The sequence below is a fragment of the Pipistrellus kuhlii genome, unplaced genomic scaffold (genome assembly GCF_014108245.1).
Source record: "Pipistrellus kuhlii isolate mPipKuh1 unplaced genomic scaffold, mPipKuh1.p scaffold_m20_p_2, whole genome shotgun sequence".
Lineage (NCBI taxonomy): Eukaryota > Metazoa > Chordata > Mammalia > Chiroptera > Vespertilionidae > Pipistrellus > Pipistrellus kuhlii.
Window position 1 is genome coordinate 26,220,339 of NW_023425515.1, and position 17,066 is coordinate 26,237,404.

The 17,066-nt window shown below is 40.8% G+C and overlaps 1 protein-coding gene across 1 annotated transcript in view; it reads right to left on the reverse strand.

Moving 5' to 3' along the window:
- LOC118722340 (translation initiation factor IF-2-like) overlaps positions 1-17,066 on the reverse strand; it is a 24,974-nt gene continuing 7,908 nt past the window's right edge. Inside the window, exons 4-5 of the mRNA XM_036443723.1 lie at positions 385-531; positions 1-155 (exon numbers count right to left, since the gene is read on the reverse strand). Of these exons, the coding sequence (XP_036299616.1) occupies positions 1-155; positions 385-531 (302 nt within the window). The remainder of the gene's footprint in view (positions 156-384; positions 532-17,066) is intronic.

Here is a 17,066-nt window from a genome sequence, read left to right on the forward strand (position 1 = left end):
TTAGACTTTATGCCGAGTGATGGTGGTGGTGGTGGTGGTGGGGACATGTCTGGGTGGGAGAACGGAGATGAAGTTCTCAGGATCACATTTGCAAAGGGGCAATGTTCTACGAACGCCGAGAACAGGCTTCGAGGCTCTCACCCTTTTAGCCGCACCTCAGAGGATAGGAAATCAATGCAGTGTTTAATTAATCTACTGCGGATGGACTTCCCATGGAGGAGCCCCAACCTGGAGAGGGTCACGCTGGGAAGTCGGACAGGGCACAGCAGGAGAGGCAGGGAGGCAGGGAGTGGCCAGTGGTACAACGGGCCACTTTTTGTCCTTTCAGGGCTGGGGGAGGGCATCGTGACTGGCCTGTGATCCGACTGCACAGGCTTCGCTCACCTGCTCTAGGATAGAGGTCTCTACCAGCCTTACACCGCCACGAGTGGGATCTGACTGGTAGCTTTGAGAGGAGGGATGGAGTGCCATTCAAAAGAGTCTCTGGTGTAGGGCTCTGGGTGAAGGAGACTGCGATTCTCAAAGCCGGTGCTAGAAAATGAAATGGACACAGAAGTGCTTCAGTGCAGAGTAAATGCTCAGTGGATTGTCATTCTCTCCTGACCGCCCAGGCATGCAACCGATATGGGGCAGGGACAGTTCTGTCTCAACCCCTGAAGGTCTGCCACCATTAGAAGCAGTTCTGGGGTGAGATGCCCTCTACTAGCCCCAGGTGGCACTGTCCATGAGCCGCATGAGCTATTGAGCACTGGCACTATGGCTCATCTGAGCTGAGCTGTCCCTGTAAACTGCTCACCAAATTTTGAAGATTTCATTTTTAAAAATATATATATTTTATTGATTTTTTTACAGAGCGGAAGGGAGAGGGATAGAGAGCCAGAAACATCGATGAGAGAGAAACATGGACCTGCTGCCTCCTGCACAGCCCTCACTGAGTTTGCGTCCGCAACCAAGGTACATGCCCTTGACAGGAATTGAACCTGGGACCTTCCAGTCTGCAGGCCAACCTTCTGTCTCAACTGGTTCCGGTGAGATTTCGTTTTTTAAAAGAGTCTCTAGTTTGGCCTTTGTGGCCAGTGATTGAATGTTGACCTATGAACCAGGAGGTCACGGTTCAGGCTACATGCCCAGGTTGTGGGCTGGATCCGGCGTGGGGGGCATGTGGGGGGCAGCCAGTCAATGATTCTCTCTCATCATTGATGTTTCTATCTCTTTCCCTCCTCCTTCCTCTCTGAAAACAATTTTTAAAAAAGTCTAAAATATTTTATTAATAATTTTAATGTTTATTACATATTGCAATGAGGATACTTTTAGACATATTGTGTTAAATAAAATATATTCAAATTAATTCTACCTCTTTTTACTTTTCTAAAATGTGATAAAGGGAGACTTAAAGTTACGTACGGAGCTTACTTTTGTGGTTCACATTTATGTTTCTGTTGGATGTTGTTGCCCTAGAACACGACTCTCAAATATCTTGGTTCACACACTGTCAGTTTTTAAAAAGTTTAAGAAAACACCCTCAAAATACATATTCTTATTTATAAGTACACATTATGTACATTAGGAAACATACAAAAATAGAAAACAAACATATGAATAGAAGTTCTAACATCCTTTTCCCATACCCAATGATCACCACATGTACCCTGAGGGTGTGTACATGCCCCTTTGGAAATTGCTACCTTAGAAGTGGCTCTTGGCCCTGGCCGGTTTGGCTTAGTGGATAAAGCATCGGCCTGCAGACTGAAGGTCCCAGGTTTGATTCCGGTCAAGGTCATATGCATGGGATGCGGGCTCAATCCCCAGTGGAGGGCTTGTAGGAGGCAGCCGATCAATGATTCTCTCTCAACATTGATGTTTCTATCTCTCTCTCCCCCTCCTTTCCTCTCTGAAGTCAATAATAATAATAAAAAAGTTGCTCTTGAGGCAAAGGACCCACTTATCACACTCCTACGCTCCTTTGAGGAGTAAGGGAACTGGATGATTATAATTTGAGAGAAACAAAATTACCAGAAAAATTGTAACAATGTTCAGATTATACAAGTACAACCAAAGTAAAATATTACAAATATAACAACACAAGTTAAAAGATATATAAGAGGCCAACAATAGGCTCCCCTGAGTTTCAGCTGAAGAACTGGAGGGTGGGCAAGTGGAGGAGGGGCCAATGAGATCTAGTCCGGAAGCTAACTCTTCATAGAACTTCACAGAAGGATAGGAAGATGGCAATTGTTTGAAGCAAAGATTATAGGGGTGGGACTGAGGCATGCCCTAGTTCCGTGGTCGGCAAACTGCAGCTCGCAAGCCATATGTGGCTCTTCCACAAAATACTACAGCCTGGGCGAGCCTATTTTGAAGATGTGGTGTTAGAAGTTTAAGTTTAAAAAAATGTGGCTCTCAAAAGAAATTTCAATCGTTGTACTGTTGATCGTTGGCTCTGATGACTAGTGAGTTTGCCGACCCCTGCCCTAGGTGCTCTTTGGTACCTTCTTCACTCACCACCAACCCCCATGACAGTAAAGAGGGCTGGGTTTCTAAACGTTTATACGAGGAGAGGGAAAGGAAAGTGCCAAGAAATAAGAAAGTGGAGAAGGAGCCCTTGCCGTTTTCAGATTCTGTGAGCAGGGGCATGGAGTCAAGGGCATGTACCTTGGTTGCAGGCACGTCCCCAGTAGGGGGTGTGCAGGAGGCGGCTGGTTGATGTTTCTCTCTCATCGATGTTTCTAACTTTCTATCCCTCTCTCTTCCTCTCTGTAAAAACAAAAGATTTGAGGGCAGCAGTGAAAGATTCTTCTGCCCACATTTGGTCCAGGAATTTAAGAGATTAGGCTTGAGCATAGGGATTTACATTGGAAACCAGAGGACCTGCCTCATATATATATTTTTTTAAATAAGTTTTTATTGTTCCTATTATTACAAATGTTCCTTTTTTCCCCCCCACCATTGCTCTCCTCCACCAGGTTCCCACCCCACCCTCTGCCCTTTCCCCACTCCCCATTGTCCTCATCCATAGGTGCACAGTTTATGTTTAGTCTCTTCCCACGCCCCCCTCTCCCCTTTTCCCCCTGCCTCATATATTTTAAAATACATGAGACCATCTCTTGCATGACCTTAGGGAGGGGGAGCATATCATGACTGATATTAATTTTCTGGCAGGAGAATTATCTGAATGAGAGAATCATGGAAATGTAACAAGCTTTATAAAAATTTTCTTAATTAATAAATGTACATAATTATATCTTTTAAAACATTAAATAGAAATGAAAATAAAAGTCCCTTATCCCACCTCCACACTCCAGATTCCCACCTCTCAGGAACCTGCAACTTTTTAAGCTGCTTTTTCTTGCATTTACCTCCAGAATTCTAAGTAAGGTATTCTTACTGCTTCTGAGGATTTTTAGTTTTATATATTACCTAAGGACTTCTTACTATGGGAGATGACAGTGCGACTCTCTTACACACACACACTTTACCCCCCTTCTAGTTATATCCCAGTTTCATAACTTTGGTTATTAGCAGAGTTAATTATTACAACCACGCCAATGTTATTCACAGCAGAGCCAGATCGTGTATGATGGTTTCCCTTTTTTGAACGACTTACTGTTTGGTTTTTTTCTAGAATGAATAAGCGCCTTAAAAACCTTTGCTTAGTTTTCTAAGTTACTGATGTATCATCACTCATTCATCTTCAAACTGCCTCACTGCACAGTAGGGCTTCCTCACATGCTCACGCGATAGGAAATGAGTCCCTTCTCTGGCGTCTCTCGCCCTGCACCAATCTGGGCTGGAATAAACTCGTCATCCTGGGGCTTCCCTTTACCAGCAGCTTCACATTTCCCTTATCTTTTGCAATTTTTTTTGCTCTCGTGGTTTCATGATTACTTTATTTATTGACTTCCTTTTTTATGAGGGTTAAGGAAGGTACAGACTTTTTTTTCTCCCCCCCCCCCCAGGAGGGCTGCTTATTGGGTGGTGGGAACAGGACATTTTCCAACCTCAGTCTTGTGGAGTAAAAGTCATAGCAGCCTCACAGAAACAAACCACAGCATCGGAAAACCATGACCAGTGCAACCCCAGGGACAACGGAAGGGAAATGCCTCTACCAACTGGAGCTGACTCCGACCACCTGCGTGGCCCTTGGACTTCATGGTAGAATGCAGTCCTCTGAAATGCTGGTAACGCACTGATTTTGTTCTATAAACGCCGGATTGGAATAATTTGGAACAAATTATTTTTTTAAGCTCTGGAAAGTAGCTCTTGGTCATATGAGAAAGTAAACACATACGATTGTGGGTCATTCATTCCAAGGCCAAAAGCAACTCCTGTGGCCCAAAGTGGAACATTTTGAGCAAAACCAAACTATAATGGATTGAGATATGTAAAATATGCTTAAATACAGGGGCTCATCGGGACATACAAAAAAACAACAAAAAACTCCTTGGTTATATTTGGACGATACTCATTATTCTGAAAACTGGTAAAAAAAAAAAAAAAAAAAAAAAAAAAAAAAAGGGGGGGGGCAGTGGGAATCAACATTTTGCCTTTTCTGAAAAACAAACAAGCTATCCCTAAAGGTAACCAATAGATGGTAAGAGAGAGAAAGTTCTTCTAAAAAAAAAAAAATTCAGCTAACAAAAGAGGATGGAGTAAATTACATTACAACCCCTACTGAAATAATGGTTCTTGGGAATCATCATCAGTGGCTACTGAAATCATTTGCTGAGAACTTTGTAATAGACTAGTGGCCTGGTGCATGAAATTCAGTCCAGCCTGCACCCTCTTCAATCAGTGACCCTGTGGGGGATGTCCAACTCGAAATCTGGGACCGCTGGCTTGCAATCTGACCGCATGCTCACCTGCCTGCCTGCATGGTTGCCCCTAACTGCTTCTGCCTGCCTAATCACCCCTACCTGCCCTCTCCTGCTGGCCTGATCTCACCCCCAACTGCCTCTGCCTGCCTGATCAGCCCCAACTGCCCTCCCCTAATGGCCTGATATCACCTCCAATGGCCTTAAAACCCCTCCTCAGCCCCCACCTTAGGCTCTGCCTTTGCATTTCACCCAGATTAGGTTCTGATTGGTGGGCTTCTATGCCAGTTAGCATCTCTGGGCCTATCTCCGGGCCTGATCAGTAGTCCCTGCCGAGGCCCAGAGAGAAAGAGAGGCACACTGCTGGCCAGGACTAGAGAGAAGGAGAGAGGCAAGGGCTAATCAACCACTGCCATGGAGGCTACGGATCAGACCCTGCTTCTCTCTCCAGGTCTCCCTCTCTGGGCCTGTTCTGCAGCCCTCTCAGCAGTCAGTGCTGGGTTGCCACGGCAAGTACTGACTTCCGGTGTTCGGTGGAGCCTTCAGTTGTTAGGGTCACTGCCTTTTTATATAGATCAATAAATATATCAGGCTGAAAACACTGATCAATGTTAATATTACAAAAAGGAGAGACAAACACATTATGTGATATAAATAAGAAGTATACAACATTGCCAATAAAATATTCTTCCCAATAAATCACTTGAATGTGATCCATTCAAGTCTCTAGATTTTACTCAAAACAAATAGAGGGAGCAGGCACATGGTGCATTGACATTATAGGGATGCAATAAATAAAATAATCCAATATCAGAATATAGGAAACCCTACAGGAAAAATTACAGTTTCTGTCACAAATAAATTGTAAGGAAAAAAAAAAGAGTAGCTACAGATGCATAGAGTCAAGAATCCTCACTCAGGTGTAGAATGTGGAGATATATATATATATATATATATATATATATATATATATATATATATTTAATATATTTTATTGTTTTTTTATAGAGAGGAAGGGAGAGGGATAGAGAGCTAGAAACATCGATGAAAGAGAAACATTGACCAGCTGCCTCCTGCACACCTCCTACCGGGGATGTGCCCGCAACCAAGGTACATGCCCTTGACTGGAATCGAACCCAGGACCTTTCAGTCCACAGACCGACGCTCTATCCACTGAGCCAAACCGGTTTTGGCTAGAATGTGGATCTTGATTCTAACACATTAACTGTACAAATGAGCAACGCTTTATGAGATAACCAGGGAAATGTGAACATTGACTAAACATTTGTTAGTTGTTTAAGGCCTGACACTGGTATTGTGATTGTGCTTTAAAAGGACTTCTTGTTGTTTTAGAGATAGAGAGGCTCAGTTCACCTGCCTTCTCTGTCCCACAAACTGTTATGCTACAGGGTTGGCTCTCTTTACAACAGGTGGAAAGCTAGTGTAGGTGCCCAGGAGCCCTCTGGCTTATCACAGAGCCCCCTCTAGGTGGGACCTTAGAGTCAGTCGAGGTCTTCAAAGCCAAAGAAGATTCAGGGTAGCTGGCCACTATGAAGGCTTTTAATCACTGAGTGTGAAAATGTGTGCCAGGGCCAGCTACAGGGAGAGGTGGGGCCAGGGTAAATCGAAGCACACTTGCTCTATTGGAAAGCATTCACATTTCATGTCTGTGGTGGAGAACACAAAGAGCTCAGGCCATGTCCTTTAGCCAAATCCATGATCTCTGCAGAAGACTTAAACCTATACTTAAGCTGAATCTCAACTTTCTTGGTAGTACAACTTTTGGCCATATCCATGTCTTTGTCAATAGGGAACTTTATCATCTAGCCAGAGTGGATTTAAAAATATTATGCTTATCAAACCGACAAAGCAAGAATGTGTAGGAAACGCACCACCAGGAGAAAAGCAGTCCCTTCGGGAGCCTGACTCTGTTGATTTAATGATAAGAACCTGTACACCCAGGGTGTCAGCCGGCACAGGAAGTCCATTCTGCTGAGACTCTGAAGTGCCCCAGTCAGAACTGTGGCCACATCAATTGGCTCCAAAGGGCATCCTTTATACATTCAGGCAAAGGGCATACCTAGACTTGCCAGTCACCAGAGACTTTCCTGGACACTAAAAGGGTGTAGGATATTTAGGACCTAAGAAAGAGGCTAGAAACCTACTTCTCATGTTCTCCTTTTGGTTGGTTGATTTTTATTCAGTTTAAAAAGAACTCCTAAATATTAGAGGAAATATCAGAATGTGCTAGGAAACTATTACAAAACAACAGCAAAAAATAAATAAATAAATAAAATAAAAACAAACATACACACACACACACACACACACACACACACAATGAAACAGGCTGAAACCGGTTTGGCTCAGTGGATAGAGCATCGGCCTGAAGACTGAAAGGCCGCAGGTTTGATTCCGGTCAGGGGCATGTGCCTTAGTTGCAGGCACATCCCCAGTGGGGGGTGTGCAAGAGGTGGCTGATCGATGTTTCTCTCTCATCGATATTTCTAACTCTCTATCCCTTTCTCTTTCCCTCTGTAAAAAATCAATAAAGTGTATTTAAAACACACACACACACACACACACACAACACACACACACACACAACACACACACACACACACACACACACTCAAAAAACACCCACAAACAGGACTTTTGGTATATTTCAGTATCTCACACACCAGACAGGATAATTCATTTATTTGGTGGGTTATCAGGAAGGCTGACTATATCATTTGGTGGGTTATCAGGAAGGCTGACTGTATCAACTTCCACATTGTCAAGAACAAATACTTACTGATAGTACCCTGTTAGGAGCTATATCAAGCCCTGTGGGGGGATACTGACACAAATAAGATCTTGACCTACCAGATCTTACAATGTAGAAGAAGATCGTAAGACCCTAAGAGTATATTTTAAGACATACTGTGATAAATTGAAATGATTGTGAGATTAGGAAAGGCTGAGATGGACAGACACAGCTTCACAGAAGATCTGGGAACCGACCAGCTTTGAAGGGTGGCCCGAATTTCAATAGGTGTTGAGGGGAGAGAGAGCCTGCTTCCTATCTAATCCTTTATGGTGTACTAGATATTTAAGTGTCTTCTTGTCTTTATTCCTTCCAAAAAAGCTGCCTTGCCCAAAGGCTCTTTTAGGGAGTCATGTTTTAACATCTATGACCCTCTGTTCCAGCAGGTTGGGCAAGAGGTGATTACCTGAGTCAGGACTGGCACTCCCAGGTGTGGCTTGACCAGCACAGCCAGGCTTAGAAAAATATTCTGAGATTATGAGAGTATACTTCTTTTTTTTAAAAAAAAGATTTTATTGATTTTTTACAGAGAGGAAAGGAGAGGGATAGAGAGCTAGAAACATCGATCAGCCACCTCTTGCACCCCCTTTCCACTCCCCCCTACCTCCCCGCACTGGGGAAGTGCCCACAACCAAATACACATGCCCCTGACCGGAATGGAACCTGGGACCTTTAAGTCCGCAGACCGATGCTCTATCCACTGAGCCAAACCGGTTTCGGCAAGAGTATACTTCTTGACAATTTAAATGCAGAGGCATGGAAAGAGCTCATAGGAAAGGATGCCATGTGCAAGTCAAAGCAAGAGGAAAAGAAGGTGGTACCAGGCTACCCAGGAGCTTGAGGACTTCCTGATTTCATTAACAGGTCTCTGTAATCCTCCGCCTTTAAGTGACTGGAAGTAAACTAAGTGGATATCTGTTTCTTAACCAAATGAGTTGCTTAAATTATATGAACACAATGAATGGGAATAGTTAACAGATTGTTGTTGTTGTTGTTGTTGTTTTTTCCATTTTTCTCTCTCTCTTAGTTCTGAGACTCTCTTTGTACAAATACCTTGAAAGTCATCCTAGTGTTTATAAGGTGGTCATTGCCCTTATGTTAATATGCGAGAGTAATCAACAAATACCATAAGTTAACCAGAACTTTTGGTTTCTTTTTCTTACCTCCAACTTCTCTCTCTCCCTCCCTCCCTCCTTCCTTGTGTTACGGATGTAATGAGAGCAATGAGTGATAAAGGTGGGCAATAAAATCAAACTAGGTGTAGAGTCAACACAAAACTGTAGCTAGAGGTAGTCCACAAATTAGATTCTGAGCTCCTAGGAACCTGGTGGAAAACATAATTAATGACAACATTTTTAGTATTTGGAAGGCAGAAATGATGCAGTTGTGGCCCAACAGAAATTTCTCACGTGGGTTCTCAGAAAGTGAACACCATGTCATCCTTAACCAGCAAATGACAGGTGGCCCTTCCTTAGAAAATCTCTTACATGGATTCTGCCTAATGCTATAATCCTTGTAAGGAAGGGAACTCTCCGTGCTTGAAGCATAAAAATTTCTGATGGTTTTGCTATCATCGTAATTAACTAACTAATATCAATACAGGAAGGAAGCAAAGGGGAGGCCAGACGTTTATAAGCATCGCCATCTGGCAGCTCCACCAGGAAGCTACACTTCACGCTCCCTAAGGAACCACCCTTTCACCCTGTGCACTGGGAGAAGGAATCAAACAAAGGGGGAAGTGAAGTCAGGGTGACACAGGGAAGGTACTTCTCTGTCAATCTACCTTGGGAAAAAGATCATTGGCTAAGGGGGGTGGAGCCACTGCAAGTACATGAAATCCAGAAGGGTTACTTGGTTAAGCTCCTGGTTATAATCCCCAGACAAGGAATTCTCTCTCTCTTGCTTTGCTCCTGCTCTCTTGCACTCTCTTGCTTCATGACTCACATTCGCCCACCCTGTGGCTTTAAGCAGCTGCATGGCCTATGACCATGAAGACTCCACACACAATGGACTGCAACTGGGAACACAAACTACGCTATGCTAGCCAGGTGCAGGACTGGACTGTGTTTTGATATGGAGCAGAGATTCTGGGCAGTGGCTTGACCTGCTGAAGACAACATTGGACTTTTCTGAGGTGAGATGGAGAGAGATAGAAACTTGGAAGGGAATCCCCTTAATTTTACATCATCAATAAATCTTTCCACAATGCCTCATCTTCCCACATCTTCCTGTCGGGGCCTCAGTAAATTATTTTCCACAGGCACCCCAAAAATTCCATTTCCACCAGTAACAGGTGAAGATGCAGAGGGCACACCACTGATAACAATTTGATTTGATCTAAAGAAAAAGGGGGGAAGAATAATTGCCTTCCAGCCCTCTTGGCAACCTTTGATGAATAGCATTCCTCATAACTGCTTTGATAACAATTAAAGAGCCAAGAGGTTATATTCTGCAGGGCATAAATTGGATACAGCTGATTAACAGCAAGTGCGTATTTCTGACACTTTGATATGTGGATAATCAATGGAGCAAATGTTAATGGTGTTAATGATGCATATAATTTTTTAGAAACAAAGAGCCAAACCAGAAGAGGTGTCACCAAATCTTCCAGTTTAGGTAGAGATCTCAACTGAACCTCCAAGCAGGTGTGGGGCTACTGGTGGAGTTATAGAGGCTGTAGGAGACTGGACTTCTATATCCTATTTATTTTGATCATCTTTGCAATACATGTTTCATGGAAGGCCTTCTACTTCAACATGGGTGATGGTTAACAATTCAGTAATTTTTGTAACATTTATTGGCTAGTTGTTCTCCATTTCCCCAAAATTATGGTGATGCAGTGCTTATTTTGTTTATTTTTAAATGTGTAAAAAATACTGAATGCTTGGCACTTGTCCATCCTGGAGTAAATGACTAAAGCATTTACATGAGGAAAGTATTAAATAGAGCTTTATTTGACAAGCTGATTTATTTAAAATCAACAAAAAGTGGCTAATGGGACCTCAGGGCAGTAATTTCACATTTATATGAACCTTTAATGAGCCCATGTGGTTTCTTTAAGATCTGTATTACCTGTGTCAAGAAAATCCATTCATTAGAAATGCAGTCTCTGATTTTGGTAACAGAGCCAATATTCATATCCCACACAAGGCAATTCTAGTGAGCTTTGAATGGCAAGATATTTAGCTTTGTGAATATAAGGCTTTATTATCAACACTTATTTCCCATGCTATCCATTGAAAGACTATGTTGACCACCTACTGTAACTAATTTAACTGGTAAATAGTTGAGACAGTAATGGATAAAACAACAGTGTAGTTAATATCTTTCTTAGGAAAATAACTTTTATACATATATTGGGCATATTTGCAAATAATCATTTTTACTCCCTGAGGTTTTAATATAACTTTATAATTTATTTATTTAAAAATGTTTATGTCAATTCCAACTGGCTAATTCTGTATTTTTCTGTTAAATTGCAAAACAAGAACAATCTCTTTCATCTAATTAATTAGTATCAATCCCCCTAGACCAGGCTTTTTGGGTCAGGCTCAGTGTGGGTTGTTGCCTAGCATATGGTTCAGTTCCCCATTCCCAATCCATTCTGTGACTACCCTTTGCTCAAAGAATAGTCTAAGGCCACAGCAAGGGATGGTGAGCAGGGTGGATTCTGTTATCCTGATTCCTTGTTCGTTTATTTTGATTTTTAGATTCAATAGTTGATAGATATGTGTTTATTGTCATTTTATTGTTCATATATTTGATCTCTTCTTCTTTGCCTCCTCCTCCTCCACCTCCTCCTTATTCTTCCTCTTCTTATAGAATATCCTTCAATACTTCATATATACTGGTTTGGTGGTGATGAACTACTTTAGCCTTTTTTTGTCTGCGAAGCTCTTTATCTGACCTTCACTTCTAAATAATAGCTTTGCTGGGTACAGTAATATTGGTTGTAGGTTCTTGCTATTTATTACTTTGAATATTTCTTGCCACTACTTTCTGACCTGAAAAGTTTCTGTTGAGAAATCAGCTGACAGCTGTATGGGTGCTCCCTTGTAGGTAACTAACTGCTTTTTTTCTTGCTGCTTTTAATATTCTCTCTTTGTCTTTTGCTCTTGGCATTTTAATTATGATGTGTCTTGGTGTAGTCCTCTTTGTGTTCCTCTTGTTTTGGACTCTCTGTGATTCCTGGACTTGTAAGTCTATTTCTTTCATCAGATAAGGGAAGATTTTTGTCATTATTTCTTCAAATAGGTTTTCAATATCTTGTTCTCTTCTTCTCCTTCTGCTACTTCCATAATGCAAATGTTGGTACACTTGAAATTGTCCCAGAGGCTTCTTATACTATCTTCATATTTTTGGATTATTTTTTCTTTTTGCTCTTCTATTTGGGTCCTTTTTGCCTCTCGTATTCCAAATCATTTATTTGGTTTTCAGGATCCTCTGCTGTAGAATCTCTGTAATATTTCACTTACTAAACACCAAGAATATATTACTCACTCTTCATATGTATAAGCATCTCTTTAGTATATATAAAAGCCTAAGTGTCCATCTGACCATCTGACTGGTAGCTATGATGCTCAATGACCACTAGGGGGCAGATGCCCAACACAGGAGCTGCCATAGTGTGCACTGGCCATTTAAAAAGAAATGGCACTGCGCACTTGGTGCCAACAAACCAACACTCAGCTTCTCCTAAGTGGGACACAGGCCCCGCCACCACCTCAGAGTGACAGCCCACTAAATTGCAGCCAAAACTGCCAAGACTCCATAACACAAAATGTGGCCCATAGTCCAGCCCAGCCTGGAAATGGTCACTGTGGGTTCTAGATAATGACGTCACGTAGCATCACCCAGCTTCCTCTCCAAAGTGATGACTAGCCTCCTTGGAGTTTCTTCAGCCCAGGAAAATGGCATGCTTTATAGCCAGGTGCAAACATTTTACACTTTAACCAAATACTTGTGAAGCGTTTTCACATGCCTCATCTCATTTGATCCTCACTGAACTCCTGAAGTATGTAGATAGGATACTTGGTAGAATCCTATTTTCTTTTCATTAGCCAGAAAACAGATTTAGAATTGACCCTACTGAAAAGAAGTAAGAAATGGTAGACCTTGAAAAAGACTTCAGGTTTTCTCAGTGCAGAGAATGTGGTCATACACTGCTACAGTGAAATATTTTATCCTTTGTTCTCCCTGTGTGATCTAAAATAATAATCTGCTTCGTTGATATTTACTGCTGTGTTGCTGACAATTAGCTGAAAGAGAAGTTGAGATGCTTCACTGGACTGAAAAAAAGTTTAGCTAAATCAGAGAGCAGGTCTAATTAAGCAAGTTTGTTTTATTTATTAGTATATAAAAGGCTAAGTTGAGTTGTGCATGCACAATACATATAAAGCTCTTGCTGGTGCCAATCACATGCCTGTGTTTCGATCTGTCATTATCGATCATGAATTTGGTTGACACTTCTATTATAGAGAAAGGGTGAATAGTGATATTAAAATATTTCTTCTAATTAATTTCCTTTCAATGTGCATGGATCCTTGCACCAGGCCTCTAGTAATAAAAAGTTTCATTTCTGTAATTAGCTCACAAAAGTAGTTGTGCCTTACAACCTCTTGTTTTCCTTGTTTGTCTGTGAAACTTTTAGTGAAATAATGGAAATATCGTTTTGGGAAATATTCATATCTCTAGAATGTTTTTCTACTTCAAGCAAAGGTTAGGGTTTGACTGCTGTTAGGGAGGCTAGAATCCAGGAGAGAGAGAGAGAAAATTCCAGGTGCTGTTTTCCCCTTAATTTTATAAAGACATTAAAAAACAAACTGCCCTCAGGGTGGTGAAACAGCTGGCAAAGTTTGGAAAGTCGGGCCTGGCTGTTCCCTCAGGAAAGCCTGCTTTGTACTCCATCTGGCCTGCCCTACAAGCTGGTCTAAATGATCCTGATGCAATAGTTGTCCCTAGCTTCACTCAGGCAGAGTTCTTTTTTTCTTTATACTTTCCTTGCTGTAGAGCTTCAGCATGAAGGCAAAGAAGCTTCTGGAGTTTATTCAATGTTCAGATTCCTGCGCTCCAACTCTTGGGATTCTAATTTGGTAGTTCTGGGGCCCAAGAATCTATATTTTTACCAACATCTTCAGATAACTCTGGTGTAGGTATTTGGTAAATCCCACTTTGAGAAAAATTGCTTTGGGGACTTCATGAGTACTTTTTGGATAGGAGGAAATAAAAAGTACAAGTGTTCTATTAAAAACACAACAACAACCTTTTAAGATAAAAACAAAAACAAAAACCCAACAAACTTGTGTATGCTACTCTTTGTTTCAGGAAGTCAGTTCTGGGTATCATCAAGCAACTTTCTTAAAGAGGATATTGAACTCTCTCTAATACTTGCCAACAAGAATGCCTTGTTTCCTAACTTTTTCCTACTGTTCCATCCTTTTTAATTAACTCCATCTGCCTGAGAGTCTTCCAATCCTAATCCCCCAGGTTCTCCTGTTCCTATTGGGCCAGGCCAGAATCCATTGAGGAGCGTAGAGTTTCTCCTGATCCTACTTTAGGAATTAGTATTTTGAAGAAAAATTCCTGGGACAGGTTAGGGAGTGTGTAAGGAAGTTATTTGTCTGTCTGCCAGTTTTGACTAACTGACTTTATCTGAGTTAGTTATTCAATAGAACCTGGCTCTTAGCCTTGAAGGGCCTGATACTTGATTTTTGTCAATAAACAAGACCAGATCTGATCTATGAGCAGGCTCACTCTAATCAAACTCAAAGAGCCTGGTGCATGCTACTAGCATGCCAGGCATCTATTTTCAGCCAGAAATGAACTGGAACATTTGCACTGGCATAGACCTCCCCACATGTGAGTGGTTTTGGTAGCCCAATTTTAATCAGAAATTTGCTCCTTGGGTAAAAATTCAGAATAAGGGAGTTTATATATGTAATTTGATTTTTGGATACCTGGAGGCTGCTACATTCCAACCTTCATAATGGAGAGGGCCTCACTAATCTAGCTGACCAGTTATGCCTTCTGAGAGATACATGTATTTTGTGGGTTTGTTAATGCAACCAGTTAAATTTTACTCTGACCAGAGAACGATTTAATCTCTTTAATGTGACTTTGCCTCTGTCTGCTTCCTTCTTTTCTTCCTTCCCTTCTTTGACCCTTTAAAAAAAACAAAACAAAAAACACAAAAAACGTTTTTTATTGATTTTTAGAGAGAGAGGCAGGGAGAAGAATAGAGAGATAGAAACATCAATGAGAGAAAAACATCATTGATCAGCTGTCTTCTGCATGCCCCACACTAACCAGAATTGAACCATGATCTCCTGGTTCATGGTTGACACTCAACCACTGAAAAACACCAGCCTAGCTCTTTTTGTTTGTTTTACAGGTAATTCTTATTATCTTTTATCCATCTTTATATCCTTTCCCCAAATTATTATGTGGAATGGGAGGTAGGGATGTAGTTTACTATTATTGGGTCAGCACTTCATGGTTGTTCTAGTGTTTCCACACTACTCCCAGTTTTCTTGTGATTTTTGTCTTTACACTTAAAACCAAATTTACTATTTGGATCTTGTTACAGAAGAAAATCTATTTTCAAGAGTGAGAGAGCTGCACTGTCCAATATGATACCACTAGCCACATATGGTGGCTATTTAAATTTAAATCTATTAAAATTAAATTAAATTAAAAAAATCAGTTTCTTAGTTGCACTAACTACATTTCAAATGCTTGACAGCCACATATAGCTAGAGGCTCCCTATTGGATAACATAGACATAGAACATATCTATCATTGCAGAAAGTTCTATTGGACAGCACTGGCCTAGAGACACCTACATCTAAAAGAAGTGAGGGGATCCTTATATAGTTTGTATGCCACAGGCAAAATTTGGGAGTATTTGTTTGATTTTGCTGTTGTTGAGATGTCTAATACTAGTGACATTCGTCAGTTATAACTAAGTCCAACGATACATATAACTAAAGTGGGTAAGTCTTTCTACCCCATCCTTCCATTTCTTCCTGACTCTTTTGGTTGCAAGTAACAGAATCTCACTCTGACTAGCTAAAATAAATAAATAAATAAATAAATAAATAAATAAATAAATAAATAAAAAAAAAGAGTTTTCAAGATTTTAGGAGCATCCAAGCATAGGAATACAGCTCAGCCTGGGAACAAACAGGAATTTAATTCTTATCAGCACTCTATCTGCTCCTCTCTTTGCATCTGCCTTATTTTGGTTTCTCTCTGCAGTGACTTACAATGCTTTTTCACCCCAAGAAACAGCAAATATAGTCATGAATAGCTCCTGAGACTATATTTCTTCCATTCAATACACTAGCCAGGCTGAAGCTAGACTCTTTCAGTGATCATTGCAAACATCTTTAGGGAGGTGCTCATGGGCCTGCTTGGCTCAGGTGTCCATTCCTGGTCCACTGAGCTGTGACTGGGGACGAGGCTAACCATAGCTCCATGAAGCCCTGCTGCGATGGCCATTCCAGTGTAGACGGTGGAACCAGAGCCAGAAAAAGACGCAGAGCTGGGCAGCTAATCAACCCCATGGGAGGCCACTACAATCCCCATTTTACCCCACTTTGGTCCTTTCCCTGAGCTTTCCCTGAGTCATAAATGAATGTATTCTATTTCTACATTCTCTATTTCTAATCAGTTTCTTAGCTTGTAAATGTTTACAATGGGGTTCTACTAGATGACCAATTAATCTGGTATAGACAGCAAAGTATAGCAAAGATTTCAAATTAAATCAGAATATCAGTTTTCTCATTTAATACTTGGAGATAATATTGGCTAACTTGAAACAATATTGTAAGGTTTATATAATAATAATAATAATAATAATAATAATAATAATAATAAAAAATGCTTATTCCCTTCTAAGTAATAAATTATTGGTTTAATTTGGATATTAATGGATTTTTTTTATAAAGGAGCCTCCATGCTGTTTTTCATAGTAGCTGCACCAATTTACTTTCCTACCAACATATTGTAGCATAAGGGGGTCCCTTTTCTCTACATTCATATATCTTTTATCTTATTGATATCAATTCTAAATAGGCATGAGATGATAACTCATTGTAATTTTAATTTGCATTTCCCTAATGATAGTGATATTGAGCATTCTTTTATGTGCCTGTTGGCCTTTTGTATATTTTCTTTGGAGAAATGTCTATTCAGATCCTTTGCCCATTTTCAATTGGATTATTTATAGTTATTGAATTGTATAAGTTCTTCATATGTTTTGGAGATTACCCCTTTTAAATATATGACTTGCAAATATTTTATTGATTCTGTAGGTTATTTTACTTTGTTGGTGCTTTCTTTTGATGTAGGCCCACTTGTATTTATTTTTTATTTTGAGGGTCATGCTTGAGGCATCATACCAAAAAAAAAATATTACCGAAACTAATGTCAAAGAGCTTTGT